Source organism: Octopus sinensis, linkage group LG28 (assembly GCF_006345805.1).
Source record: "Octopus sinensis linkage group LG28, ASM634580v1, whole genome shotgun sequence".
In the NCBI taxonomy this organism is placed as follows: Eukaryota; Metazoa; Mollusca; class Cephalopoda; order Octopoda; family Octopodidae; genus Octopus; species Octopus sinensis.
This window is the reverse complement of record NC_043024.1, coordinates 9,802,709-9,816,226: the sequence shown is the minus strand read 5'-3', so window position 1 is coordinate 9,816,226 and position 13,518 is coordinate 9,802,709. Positions and strand designations below refer to the sequence as shown.

Genomic DNA, 13,518 nt, shown 5'->3' with positions numbered 1-13,518 from the left:
CAGCCTCGCCTGGCCCCTGTGCCGGTGGCATGTAAAAAGCACCATCCGATCATGGCCGTTGCCAGCCTTGCCTGGCCCCCATGCCGGTGGCATGTAAAAAGTACCATCCGATCATGGCCGTTGCCAGCCTCGCCTGGCCCCTGTGCCGGTGGCATGTAAAAAGTACCATCCGATCATGGCCGTTGCCAGCCTCGCCTGGCCCCTGTGCCGGTGGCACCTAAAAAGCACCATCTGATTGTGGCTGTTGCTAGCCTTGCCTGGCCCCCATGCCGGTGGCACGTAAAAAGCACCATCTGATCGTGGCCGTTTGCCAGCTTCGCCTGGCCCCCGTGCCGGTGGCACGTAAAAAGCACCCACTACACTCACGGAGTGGTTGGTGTTAGGAAGGGCATCCAGCTGTAGAAACACTGCCAGATCAGACTGGAGCCTGGTGCAGCCTTCTGGCTTCTCAGACCCCAGTTGAACCGTCCAACCCATGCTAGCATGGAAAGCGGACGCTAAACGAAGATGATGATGATGTGAGCAGGTGTTTGTGCATGCGTGTGTGTGTGTGTGTGTGTATTTGTATGGGTGGTCTTTTTCTTGTTGTTCTTGTAAGTGTAAACTGTAAACTGTGATATGGTGATTCCGTTCTTTGTTCAGGTTTCTTGGACCAAAATTCTTTGCAATTTCAAAAGACATTCGGTATTTGGAAAGAATCTCTTACTTTGGAAAACAGGAAAGGTTTTGGTAAGCGACAGGAAGAGCATCCGATGGTGGCGGTGGTGATGATGATGATGATGGTGGTGGTCATGGTGACGATGGCGGTGGTGGGGATGGAGGTGGTATTGATGATGGTGGTGACGGGGAGGGTAGTGGTGGAAATGATGAGGGTGATGATGATGATAGTTGGGGTGATGGTTATGGTGGTGGTCATATTTGTGATGGAGGCAGTGGGACGATAGTAGTGGTGGCAGTGGTGGGTGGGGTGATGGTGGTCGTTGTAGTTGTGGGTGGGGTGATGGTGGCAGTGGCAGGTGGGGTGATGGTGGAGGCAGTGGTGGGTGGGGTGGTGGTAGTGGTGGGTGGGGTGATGGTGGAGGCAGTGGTGGGTGGTGTGATGGTGGTGGTGGTGGGTGGGGTGATGGTGGCAGTGGTGATGATGGCGGGTGGGGGTGATGGTTGTGGCAGCAGCAGTGGTGGGTGGGGTAATGATGATCGTGGTGGTGGTGATGATGATGGTGGTGATGGTAGTGATGGTGATGGTGACTGTTGTCATATTGGCAATGGTAGTGTTGATAGTGATGGTGGTGACGATGATGATGATGATAATGGTGATGATGGTTAATATGATGGTGGTAGTTGTAGGAACAGTGGTATGGTAGTGGTGGTGGTGGTGGTGCAGGTGATGTTAGAAATCATGCTTGATGTGATGACAGCAAAGATTAAAAAGTTAGTGTTAGTCTGATGATGACGATGATGTTAGTGGTGGTGGTCATGATGAGAGGGAGAGGATTCTGTCGACGATGCTTGGGGGAGGGGAAGCGGGGACAATTGAAATAAACTTACATCATCTGGATTCTCGTACAGCTCACCATCATCCTCATACCTCTGCTCTTCCTCCTCCTCTTCCTTCTCTTTTGCCACAACCCTTACCTCTTCCTCCTCCTCCTCTTCTTCCTCTTCTTGCTCTTCCTCCTCCTCCTCGGGTTCCCGCTTCGCTTCTACCCGCTCTCTGTCCCTCGGGGCAGATGTGGGAGCAGAAACTGCAGCGGATTTCGGGGGGGCTTCCTCTCGTGACCCCTGCCTCAGATACGAGTCCCGTTTGAAGGCCGTGATCTCCTCGTTGGGGACGTAGCACTTGGACTGCGGCGGGACGAACGTCTTCCTCGGTTGAACTTCTTCGTCTTCGTCTTCTTCCTCTTCCGGTGCGTTCTCAGCCTCCCATCTTTCCTTTTCCATTTTCGCCTGAAAAGAATTAAAAGAAACGGAACAAAAGTTATTCAAAGAATCCCTTTTTTTTGAGTTTTGTGGAATGGACACAGAGGAATTGGTCGTTACAGGAATTAATAAACTAATACTCTTTTACTTGTTTCAGTCATTTGACTGTGGCCATGCTGGAGCACCACCTTTAGTCGAGCAAATCGACCCCAGGACTTATCCTTTGTAAGCCTAGTACTTATTCTATCGGTTTCTTTTACTGCACCGCTAAGTTACGGTGATGTAAACACACAAGCATTGGTTGTCAAGCGATATTGGGGGAACAAACACAGACACACAAACATACACACACACATATATATATACATATATACGACAGGCTTCTTTCAGTTTCCGTCTACCAAATCCACTCACAAGGCTTTGGTCGGCCCAAGGCTATAGCAGAAGACACTTGTCCAAGGTGTCACGCAGTGGGACTGAACCCAGAACCATGTGGTGGTAAACAAGCTACTTACCACACAGCCACTTCCACATCATATAGAGATGCAGAACACAAGAATAATATAAAAACAACCCAAAAACAGGCACTTAGTTACGATGATGACGGTTCCAGTTGATCCGACCAACGGAACAGCCTGTTTGTGAAATTAATGTGCATGTGGCTGAGTACTCCACAGACACGTGTACCCTTAATGTAGTTCTTAGCGAGATTTAGCGTGACATAGAATGCGAGGCGGCGAGCTGGCAGAAACATTAGCACACTGGGCGAAATGTTTAGCGGTATTTCGTCTGTCGTTATGTTCTGAGTTCAAATTCTGCCGAGGTTGACTTTACCTTTCATCCTTTCGAGGTCGATTAAATAAGTACCAGTTACACACTGGGTCGATGTAATCGACTTAATCCCTTTGTCTATCCTTGTTTATCCCCTCTGTGTTTAGCCCTTTGTGGGCAATAAATAAATAAGAAGTATACTTCCCAACCACATGGTTACGGGTTCAATCTCACTGTGTAGCACCTTGGGCAAACAATTTCTGGTATAGCCCCAGGTCAACCAAAGCCTTGTGAGTGGATTTGGTAGACAGAAACTGAAAGAAACCTGTCATACATATAGGCGCATGGCTCAGTGGTTAGAGCGTCGAGCTTACGATCGTGAGGTTGTGAGCTCGAATCCCGGACCGGGCTGCGTGTTGTGTTCTTGAGCAAAGCACTTTATTTCACGTTGCTCCAGTTCACTCAGCTGTAGAAATGAGTTGTGACGTCACAGGTGCCAAGCTGTATCGACCTTTGTCTTTCCCTTGGATAACACTGGTGGCGTGGAGAGGGGAGGCTGGTATGCATGGGCGACTGCTGGTCTTCCATAAACAACCTTGCCCGGACTTGTGTCTAGGAGGGTAACTTTCTAGGTGCAATCCCATGGTCATTCATGACCGAAGGGGGTCTTTACCCCTTTTATATGCATGTACGTGTATGTCTGTGTGTGTGTGTGACTGTTTTCCCTGCATATGGCTTGACAAGCGTTGGTTTGTCGATGTCTCCATAACTTAGCATTTTAGCAAACGAGACTGATAAAATAAGTACTAGACTTTGAGCAAAATAAACACTGGGAACAATTTGTTCATCTGTAACCCTTTAAAGCAGTGCTCCAGCATTGCCACACTCCCAACGACTGAAACAAGTAAATGATAAAAAATAAAAGACTTAATTAAAGAAAATAATTAGTGATATTTCTGGATTTATTGATTGCAAGTAAGAGTAGAGTTTGGAGCTGTCACAGAGTCAATCGAATGATTCAAAGTTTACGTTTGTGACGTAGGCCTTACCAAAACCTTTGACCTTAGAAGCAAAACCTTTCTTCCTTAAAAAACTTTTTGCCAAAATGAACGAGAAGCACAGAGTATGCACATCAAAGCAACATCAACTTTGTTATTTCAATGGAAGAGACAAAGGCACTTACAATGCCTTGTTTTTTCTAAAGGGTGTTCTGTGCCGATTCCAAATCACAGAAGTTACTGGAAGACAACTTCAGATCTGAGGTAGGGAATCAATGCCCAAGAATCAATATACTTACTTCATAGATCTTCATTTGTTCTGCGTGTTCTTTCCTTTCAAATTCCAGCCGTTTCTGTCGCTCTTCTTGTGCTTTCTTTGCAGCATCTTCTTCAGAATTCTTGGCAAAATTTTCAAACCTACTTCGCAAGTTTCTTGCTCCAACCGCACCTAGGACGATTTTGGAATTTTTTTTTTAAATTACAGATAAAAAAAAACATTAGTATTGTAATTAGCTGAAGTATTTCAAAATTTGTAAGTGAGGTAAATGTTTTCCAAAACCTTTGCATAAAAGCCAGCTGGAGACGATGATCTCCTGGGGCTAAAAGCTACAGTAACACCCACCCTTACTGGTTAGCCATATTGAGATGGCTAATATACTATACGTTGTAATTAGTTTATTCTATTTGAAAAGGGGAATCTTTCCCAAAATATTATAGGATCCTTAAACAACCTCTATAAGGTAATACAATATTGCTTCTCTTTGTTTCCATTCATTGATATCCCCTTACATATTTTGCTGAACCCGCATTGCTCAAAGGTCTTTGTAAACATTTATTGCACTAAGATAAGAATTTAAAAAAATAAATGAAAAGAAATTTAACTACTGTCAATTAATTGGCCATTAATTGGTATGTCTTAGATGTATCACAATTGTAGGTTGTCTCATTTATCAGCTTAACACTAATTTATTTCCCAACAACATGTACCATGCATGTTCTTTATCAAGTTCTGTCATAACCATTTAAAAAATTATGCATCTGGTTCGACACAAATGTCTGAAGGGGTTTTCAAAAGCCTACTACTTTTTCCAAGCATCTGTAACCCCTTGACGCTGGTATTACCCGAAGCATGCAAGACACTGCTCCAGTATATTTTTTTTTATCTAATGGGGCCACACAAACAGTCCACCGGTTTATGAAAACGAACTATGTGAAGCTGTTTATCATAATATGATATGCACGAGTTATTCTGCTCAGGTTCAGAAAATAGCTTGCATGTGGCCCGTCGTGTACTTTATCTCTTGAGGTGCACGCGCTCACCGTCCCGTGCATTATCTTAACGTCCGTTTTCCAAGCTAGCATGGGTTGGAAGGTTCGACCGGGTTCTGGGAAGCCAGAAGGCTGCACAAGGCTCCTCCTGGGTTCCCAACCCTGGTCGAACCGTCCAACATATGCTAGCATGAAAAACGGACGTTAAACGATGAGAGATATGTGTATGTATGCATGTGTGTGTGAGAGATAGATAGATAGATAGATAGATAGAGAAAAAGAGAGAGAGAGAGAGAGATAAAGTTAAAACTCTTACTGGTTTCTGCCGAAGGTTTTTTATAGTTGGTGCCAACAGTTCCTTTCATGTCTTCATAGCCTCCAGCGGACTGGAACAAGGAAAGATTTACATGGTTAATTAATAAAGAGATGTTAACTAATGATAATGATGTCTTTATCGTCCACCACCACTAGATAATAGTTGTTGATTTATTTTGGTAAAAAGACAGCAACAGAATAAGCAAAAACGTACCAGGGTTGATTTGTTTCACTAGATGCTTCAAGGTGGTCCCAGCATGGCCACAGTCCAATGATAGAAACAAGTATATGGAAATTAAAGTTGTGATCCCTGTGCCGGTGGCACGTAAAAAGCACCATCCGAAAGTGGCCGATGCCAGCGCCGCCTTGACTGGCTTCTGTGCCGGTGGCATGTAAAAAGCACCCACTACACTCACGGAGTGGTAGGCGTTAGGAAGGGCATCCAGCTGTAGAAGCACTGCCAGATCAGACTGGAGCCTTGCGCAGCTTCCTGCGTTCCCAGGCCCTGGTCGAACCGTCCAACCCGTGCTATCATGGAAAACAAATGTTAAACGATGATGATGATGATGATATATATATATATGTGGTAGTTATGGCGATAATGGTGATGATGATGATGGTGGTGATAACGATGTTTATAACGATGATGATGATGCTTTAGGCATTAGGAAGGGCATCCAGCTGTAGAAACACTGCTAGATCAGACTGGAGCCTTGTGCAGCCTCCTGGCTTCCCAGACCCTGGTCAAACCTATTTCTTTACTACCCACAAGGAGCTAAACACAGAGAGGACAAACAAGCGCAGACAAACGGCTTAAGTCGATTATATCGACCCCAGTGCCTAACTGGTACTTATTTAATCGACCCCGAAAGGATGAAAGGCAAAGTCGACCTCGGCGGAATTTGAACTCAGAACGTAGCGGCAGACGAAATACGGCTACGCATTTCGCCCGGCGTGCTAACGTTTCTGCCAGATCGTCGCCTGGTCAAACCGTCCAACCCGTGCTAGCATGGAAAACAGACGTTAAACGATGATGATGATGATGAGACAAAATATAAAAGAAAGCTCTACCTTATCTTTCGTATTGTCGATTCCAAATTTACCACCAAAGCCTTTCTTCATATCGGTTTGCGAAGAATGAAGTTCCGTTTTAGTATCGTCCTCGTAGCTAAGCGCCGACTTGTCCTTGACGTCCTGCACACCGTATTTGCCGCCAAAGCCTTTTTTCATGTCGGTCTGAGACGGATGCAGTTCGGTTTTGCACTCGGCGTCGTAGCTGAGGGCAGTCTTATCCATGGTGTCTTGGATGCCAAACTTGCCTCCGAATCCTTTATTCATGTCGACTTGGGAAGGATGCAGCTCGGTCTTCGTCTCGTCTTCGTAACTAAGGGCTGCTTTGTCTCGCCGATCCTTCTGGACGCCAAACTTACCACCAAATCCATGCGAATAGTCTAAAAACAGCAACATGTAACAGATGAAAAAAAACAGATATAACATATACTCTTTTACTTGTTTCAGTCATTTTGACTGTGGCCATGCTGGAGCACTGCCTTTTAATCGAGCGACTCGACCCTGGGACTTATTCTTTTTGTAAGCCCAGTACTTATTCTATCGGTCTCTTTTGCCGAACCGCTAAGTAACGGGGACATAAACAGACCAGCATCGCCATTACCTTCTGCGGGAGTCGGTGGAGCTTAGGCGTTTCACTCATAAACACACACATCGCCCGGTCTGAAATTCGAACCTGCGATCCCTCGACCGCGTGTCCGCTGCTCTAACCACTAGGCCATGTGCCTCCACTTTATATATATATATACACCGGAGTAAACACATAAATGTGAAACAAGGTGGAAAAAAGCGTATTCAAATACCAGTGGTAGAGTAATATGCTTTATTTAAAGCAGCAGAAAATTCAACAAAATGTATTACTCTGAGTTTCACGTTGCCGAGTAACAGATTTTGCAAAAACTGTCCGATGAACGGCAACGGGAAACTCAGAGTAACAGATTTTGTTGAATTTTCTGCTGCTTTAAATAAAGCATATATATATAAACACCACAAACAAAGATAATATTACCCACCTACTCTCACCCACCGGTGAACGTCTCCAACTTCATCTCTCAGCTACATCCAAGACTCTGATGACTCAAGAAGCAACTTGCAAGTGGTAGGCAAACTTTGTAACATATATATATATACCGTTGTGTCTGGGGAGAGTCATTTTCTTTTTGTGCCTTATAATGTAACACACTCACCAGTAAAATTTCCACTTTTTTCTTATTTTTATTTTCCTAAAATTTTTGTTGCTTCTTTTATCGGTGAGTGAGTTACATTATAAAGCACAACAGAATATGCTTCAACACACAAACTCATATAAAGAATCTTGCAAACAAAATCCAAAAACGAAATATATATATATGTATATATCAATCCGAAAAATGGAGTAAGAACGTAATGGATAACAATAAAAACATACGGACAGAAAAACGATACAAAGACAGATAGGAAAATACAAGGACAGATCATTTGTGACACATGGATATACATACATACACGCATATACATGCACATACACATATATACATACACACACACATATATCTACATATATGGTTAATCACCAGTACTTTCCTTATATAAACATGTAAATAAATGATTACACACACACACATACATACATACATACATACATACACACATACATACATACACATACATAACTCAACAGTTAAACCCCAAGAATTTTTCTTGTATATATAAGTGTAACATTAGTAAAATACAATTTTCAAAACCACAACATTTTGAGACTATTTACAAAAGATTTTATAAGTCATTATTCCACCTTGACAAATGACAAAAGACCCATCACTTATCTTACCTAGGTTTCAAATACTTCAAAGTTCACCTGTTTGTAATTAAGACACACTCTGACATTCTCATTACCTGTCTGCGACTGATGTTTTTCGACTTTGCCTTCATATTCATATCCAACAGCGCTCGTATCCTGGCGATCTTTTTGCAAACCAAATTTACCGCCGAATCCTTTTGAATAATCTGTGAGATGACAGAAGAGTCGAGATCCATGTTTGAGGGTTTCTGGTTCATATCGCTCACCAGATGTCACTGAGGGCCGCAATCTAAATACTACAAGCACTAAATGTCCTCTAAGTGTCCTCAGAACATCTCGAGGGTTAATAAAACTGAAGCCACCGCAAACGGTCCAGGCAGAGTTAGTTGCAAACAAGGCCACACGTATTAGAAGAACTGACTTACTTTAAAACTTTACCATATTCCTTTTCTGGGAGTTACTCACAAGCAGGGATCAAAGATGAAACCAATCAAAACATATTATAATAAAGAAATATTAAAAAGCAGTTTGTCTCTACAAGAACGAGGTTAATAAGTTGAAAGATTGCAATCTTAACGTCTTAACGATTCTTTTAACATAATGGTATACTCTTTTACTCTTTTACTTGTTTCAGTCATTTGACTGCGGCCATGCTGGAGCACTGCCTTTTAGTCGAGCAACTCGACCCCGGGGCTTATTCTTTCATAAGCCCAGTACTTATTCTATCGGTCTCTTTTGCCGAACCGCTAAGTGATGGGGACATAAACACAACAGCATCGGCTGTCGAGCAATGCTAGGGGGACAAATACAGACACACAAACATACACATATATATACATATATACGACGGGCTTCCTTCAGTTTCCATCTACCAAATCCACTCACAAGGCTTTGGTCAGCCCGAGGCTATAGTAGAAGACACTTGCCCAAGATGCCACGCAGTTGGGACTGAACCCGGAACCATGTGGTTGGTTAGCAAGCTTCTTACCACACAGCCACTCCTACATGTATATATATATATATACATATATACAACGGGCTTCTTTCAGTTTCCGTCTACCAAGTCCACTCACAAGGCTTTGGTCGGCCTGAGGCTATAGTGGGACTGAACCTGGAACCATGTGGTTGGTTAGCAAGCTACTTACCACACAGCCACTTCTGCGCCTGTATAGGAAAATTTGCCAGATGAACACGGACAAAAGAGTCCTATATATGCCTCAAACGATGAGATGATCATGGTTGGAAGGTGTCTATAGGACTCAATTGTCTAAATCCGTCACTGTGTCCCTCTGTGTTTAAGGCAGAGCAGTTTGAATTATGTGAGTTACTATAGAATTAGCAAAGTGTGAAAAACCAAGCCAACCATAGCCATCACCCATGAACAAGTAGGACTTGGTAATATGTGCTATGCTTTCCGTAATTGTTTTAGGCTATGGCGTTAATCTCAGAACCCGCCAATCAGATGGTTCTGTCAGAATTCTCCCTTCTCTGGGAGGACCATATTGAGGGGATAAATGAGGGTAAGTGAAGGATATATGCTGAGCTGGTGGAGCAGTGCCAAATCCATCAGATGGGGATAGGGGACAATCAAGGTGGGGTCCCATCGAGGCAGGATGCAGAAGCACTGAACCCCTGGAAGGGACCACATCAAAGAGGTGAGTAGAATGCAAGTGAAGGATTTATGCTGAGCTGGTGGAGCAATGCTAAAACCATCAGATGGGGATAGGGGACAATTAAGGTGAGGTCCCATTGAGGTAGGGCGCAGAAGCACTGAACCCCTGGAAGGGACCACATCAAAGAGGTGAACAGAAAGCAAGTGAAGGATATATGCTGAGCTGGTGGAGCAATGCTAAAACCATCAGATGGGGATAGGGGAAAATCAGGGTGGGGTCCCATCGAGGTAGGATGCAGAAGCACTGAACCCCTGGAAGGGACCACATCAAAGAGGTGAGTAGAAAGCAAGTGAAGGATTTATGCTGAGCTGGTGGAGCAATGCCAAAACCATCACGTGGGGATAGGGGACAATTAAGGTGGGGTCCCATCGAGGTAGGATACAGAAGCACTGAACCCCTGGAAGGGACCACATCAAAGAGGTGAATAGAAAGCAAGTAAAGGATATATACTGTGTGTGTAGGGGGGGGGGGTACAGATGTTTCAGTGGCTTTATGGATAGGGGTGTTGATCCCTTTAGTTTAGAAATGTAGGCCCCTAATTCTATCCAGACAAGAATTATGTATAGATAAAAATAAATGTTCCTTCTCAAGCCATGCCAGGCTCATAAGGGCCGGTTTCTCGGTTTCAGTGGTGTAGAAATTCCCCCACCTGGATGGGACGTCAGTCCATCGCAGCGTTACTCATTTTTGCCAGCTGAGTGGACTGGAGCAATGTGAAAATGAAGTGTTATGCTCAAGAACACATCACATCGCCCGGTCCAGGAATCGAAACCACAACCTTAAGATCATGAGTGCAACACGTTAACAACCGAAACGTTAACAGCCGAAACGTTAACAACAAACAAGATGAGGACAAATATCCGTCAAATGTAAATAATGTAAATAATGGTTAATTATCTTTCTACTTTTACATTAGTTAAAAATGTATTTAAACAGGTTAAATAATTATCTTTACATATATTTTTACTTGGATTAAATAAATAAACAACTTTTCAAACTTTGATTATTTATCAATATCTGTATCGGCTAAATATGAACTTTAATTTAGGTTAACAATGTATGTTTTTATTTAATTAAAAATCTACAATTTATAGAGATAATACATGATTTAATTAGCTATATATTTTTTTTTACATTGGTTTAATATTCAATACTTTGATAGTGTTAAAATGTTTATTTTATATTGATTAAGTTATTAGTTTTACATTAATTACATAAAAAGCAATACAACAAGGAACCAACCAAAAAGATAAGCCACACACGAGTGATAAAAATGAAAGCAGTGAATAGGAATAAAACAAAAAAACTCAAAGACTGGCAGAAAATCTTTAACCATTTTCTAACCTTAGTTATTAATGAAATGCCTTCTTCATATATGTCTGAATTAATTTTGAAAATAATCAGCAATTTGGATGAAATGAGGTGGTGTTTAAAAGAATATAAATGGAAAGTTCCTGCAGGAAATTCCTCTTGGAAGGTTTATATTTAAACTAGCAGTATCGCCCGGCATTGCTCGGGTTTGTTTTCTTTTCGACCCTTTAGAATTGGAATTTTTGAAAAGTAAAAATTTTGCATTATGTAGCTTATTATTCTCTTTGAGTGAACATTTTTTCTGGTTGAAATACACCGAAAAATGGCGACACAGTAGTCAAAAAATCGTAAAAAATAGGGATTTTCATAGAAAAAAAGCACCTTTTTGATGTAAATAATTTTTGGTCTTAACATGGTCCGATTTGAATTTTATCTTCTACAGAAGGAAGAGCAAACCTTCTATCATACTCTCAATTTTGGTCAACTTGCGCTGCAGGGTCTCGGAGGAGATAGTGTTAGTTGAAGGCTACCAAACCTGCGATACACAGTCAACTTCAGCTTTATATATATAGATATGAGGTCTATATTTAAATATAAGCACAGCAGGTGGATTGCAGAACGACCTGCTGTGCTTACCTTGGATCATAGGGCGACCTGCTGTGCTTGAGGAAACCTATTGAGTCAAGTACATCAACATCAAAATAAAAATCAAATGGAAATAGTAGTTGTGATACCTGTGCCAGTGGCACATAAAAAGCACCATCTGAACATGGCCGATGCCAGCGCCACCTTGACTGGCTTCCGTACCGGTGGCATGTAAAAAGCACCAACCGATCGTGGCTGCTGCCAGAGGTATTTCATCTGTCTTTACGTTCTGAGTTCAAATTCTGCCGAGGTCAACTTTACCTTTCATCATTCCAGGGGTTGAAAAATTAAGTACCTGTTGCGTACTGGGGTCAATCTAATTGACATGTCCCCCCCCAAAAAAATTTTGGGCCTTGTGCCTAGAGTAGAAAAGAATAATTCTTTCTGCTAGAGGCACAAAGAATGAAATTTTGGGGGTGGGAGTTGATTACATAGACACCAGTGCTTGGCTTGTTCTTATCAACCCCAAAAGGATGAAACGTGGAATTTGACCTCAGTGGAATTTGAACCCAGAATGTAAAGATGGACAAAATGCTAACAATTTTGTCAGCTGAAGTCAATTTTAGGGCAGGAGGTCAAAAACTCAAACAATTCTATTAGGGAAAGTCCTTTATGTATCCCAGTTCCCAAAATGATGGAAGTCAAAATCAAGAATAAGAATTCAAGTTAGAAAGTGCTAGGTATTGTATTTTGCCTTGTGCAGGACATTCAGTTTGTGCATATGCGTGCGTGTGTGTGTGTGTGTATTAGTTGAATCAATATTAAGAACAACTTCTCTAAAATCTGAAAGCTAAAGCATGCATTTCACAAATCTGGATAAGTATGAATGCCATGAAGAGATAAGAGTGCTAACATTTCGGGTAAAAAAGCCTTTTATCGAGGAGAGAAAATTTTTTTTTAAATTTCAAGAAAAAGTTCCCTCTCCAATGAAGGACATTATTCAAAACAAAAGTTTTCTTGTAGCTGATGGTGTTGTTGGCGGCTGGGTGTTTAACCAAAGGTCAGCCCTAATTGGGTAGACCTGTTACGAAAAGCATTCCAACCACAACCATCCAGCCTATTATGTACAGCGAACCTCGAATAACATTTTCTAATGTGTCCTTTTTTTAAGATGACAAGGTATGATTTGAAGCTCATTTGGCTGTTATTTCTAGTAGATCAAGAAGCCATGTAAAGCTTCCTTCATTGGGTTCATCTAGATTCTTATCTCATCAAGCCATAGGGACCGATCCAAATTTGTGATCTTTACTAAATGATTTAATCTAGACCAAACACTACTAGTTTCCTTCAACCTTCATCTATATTAATACAGGCAATGTTTGGTTCAGCACAGAACAAACCAGGAAAAACACACACACAAAAAACGAAAAAAACGTAATTCATAAATTTAACAAAACAGCAAATGTTAAAAAAAAAAATAAAACGGTTAATTATCAAGAATTTTCAAATGTTGATTTAGAATACTTTTCTTCTATAAATTCTAGCATCAGAAACTGATACGGTAAAAGCAATTAACCCTTTAGCATTCAGTTTATCAAATGAAATGCTTCTTTATTCCTTGTGGGGTGCCAAGAGCACCATCCGAGCATGATCGTTGCCAGAGCAGCCAACTGGCTTCCATGCCAGTGGCACGTAAAAGGGCACCATTCGAGCGTGATCGTTACCAACGTTGCCTTACTGGCACCTGTGCTGGTGGCATGTGTAAAAAGATTCGAGCTAGGTCATTGCCAGTACCGCCTGACTGGCCCCCATACCGGTGGCACGTAAA

At 42.2% G+C, this 13,518-nt stretch overlaps 1 protein-coding gene across 4 annotated transcripts in view; it reads right to left on the bottom strand.

The window, feature by feature from the left end:
* The window catches only part of LOC115225813 (src substrate cortactin), a 63,169-nt gene that overhangs the window by 8,552 nt on the left and 41,099 nt on the right, over nt 1-13,518 (bottom strand). For 2 of the 4 annotated variants that reach the window (XR_005004182.1, XM_036514673.1), the window contains exons 9-13: nt 8,217-8,327; nt 6,345-6,724; nt 5,275-5,344; nt 3,989-4,137; nt 1,549-1,947 (exon numbers count right to left, since the gene is read on the bottom strand). Coding sequence is in view for 3 of the 4 variants with exons in the window: in XM_036514673.1 (XP_036370566.1) it covers nt 1,549-1,947; nt 3,989-4,137; nt 5,275-5,344; nt 6,345-6,724; nt 8,217-8,327 (1,109 nt within the window). In the remaining variant the exon portion in view is untranslated. The remainder of the gene's footprint in view (nt 1-1,548; nt 1,948-3,988; nt 4,138-5,274; nt 5,345-6,344; nt 6,725-8,216; nt 8,328-13,518) is intronic. The other 2 variants (XM_036514674.1, XM_029796784.2) reach the window with 2 other exon arrangements.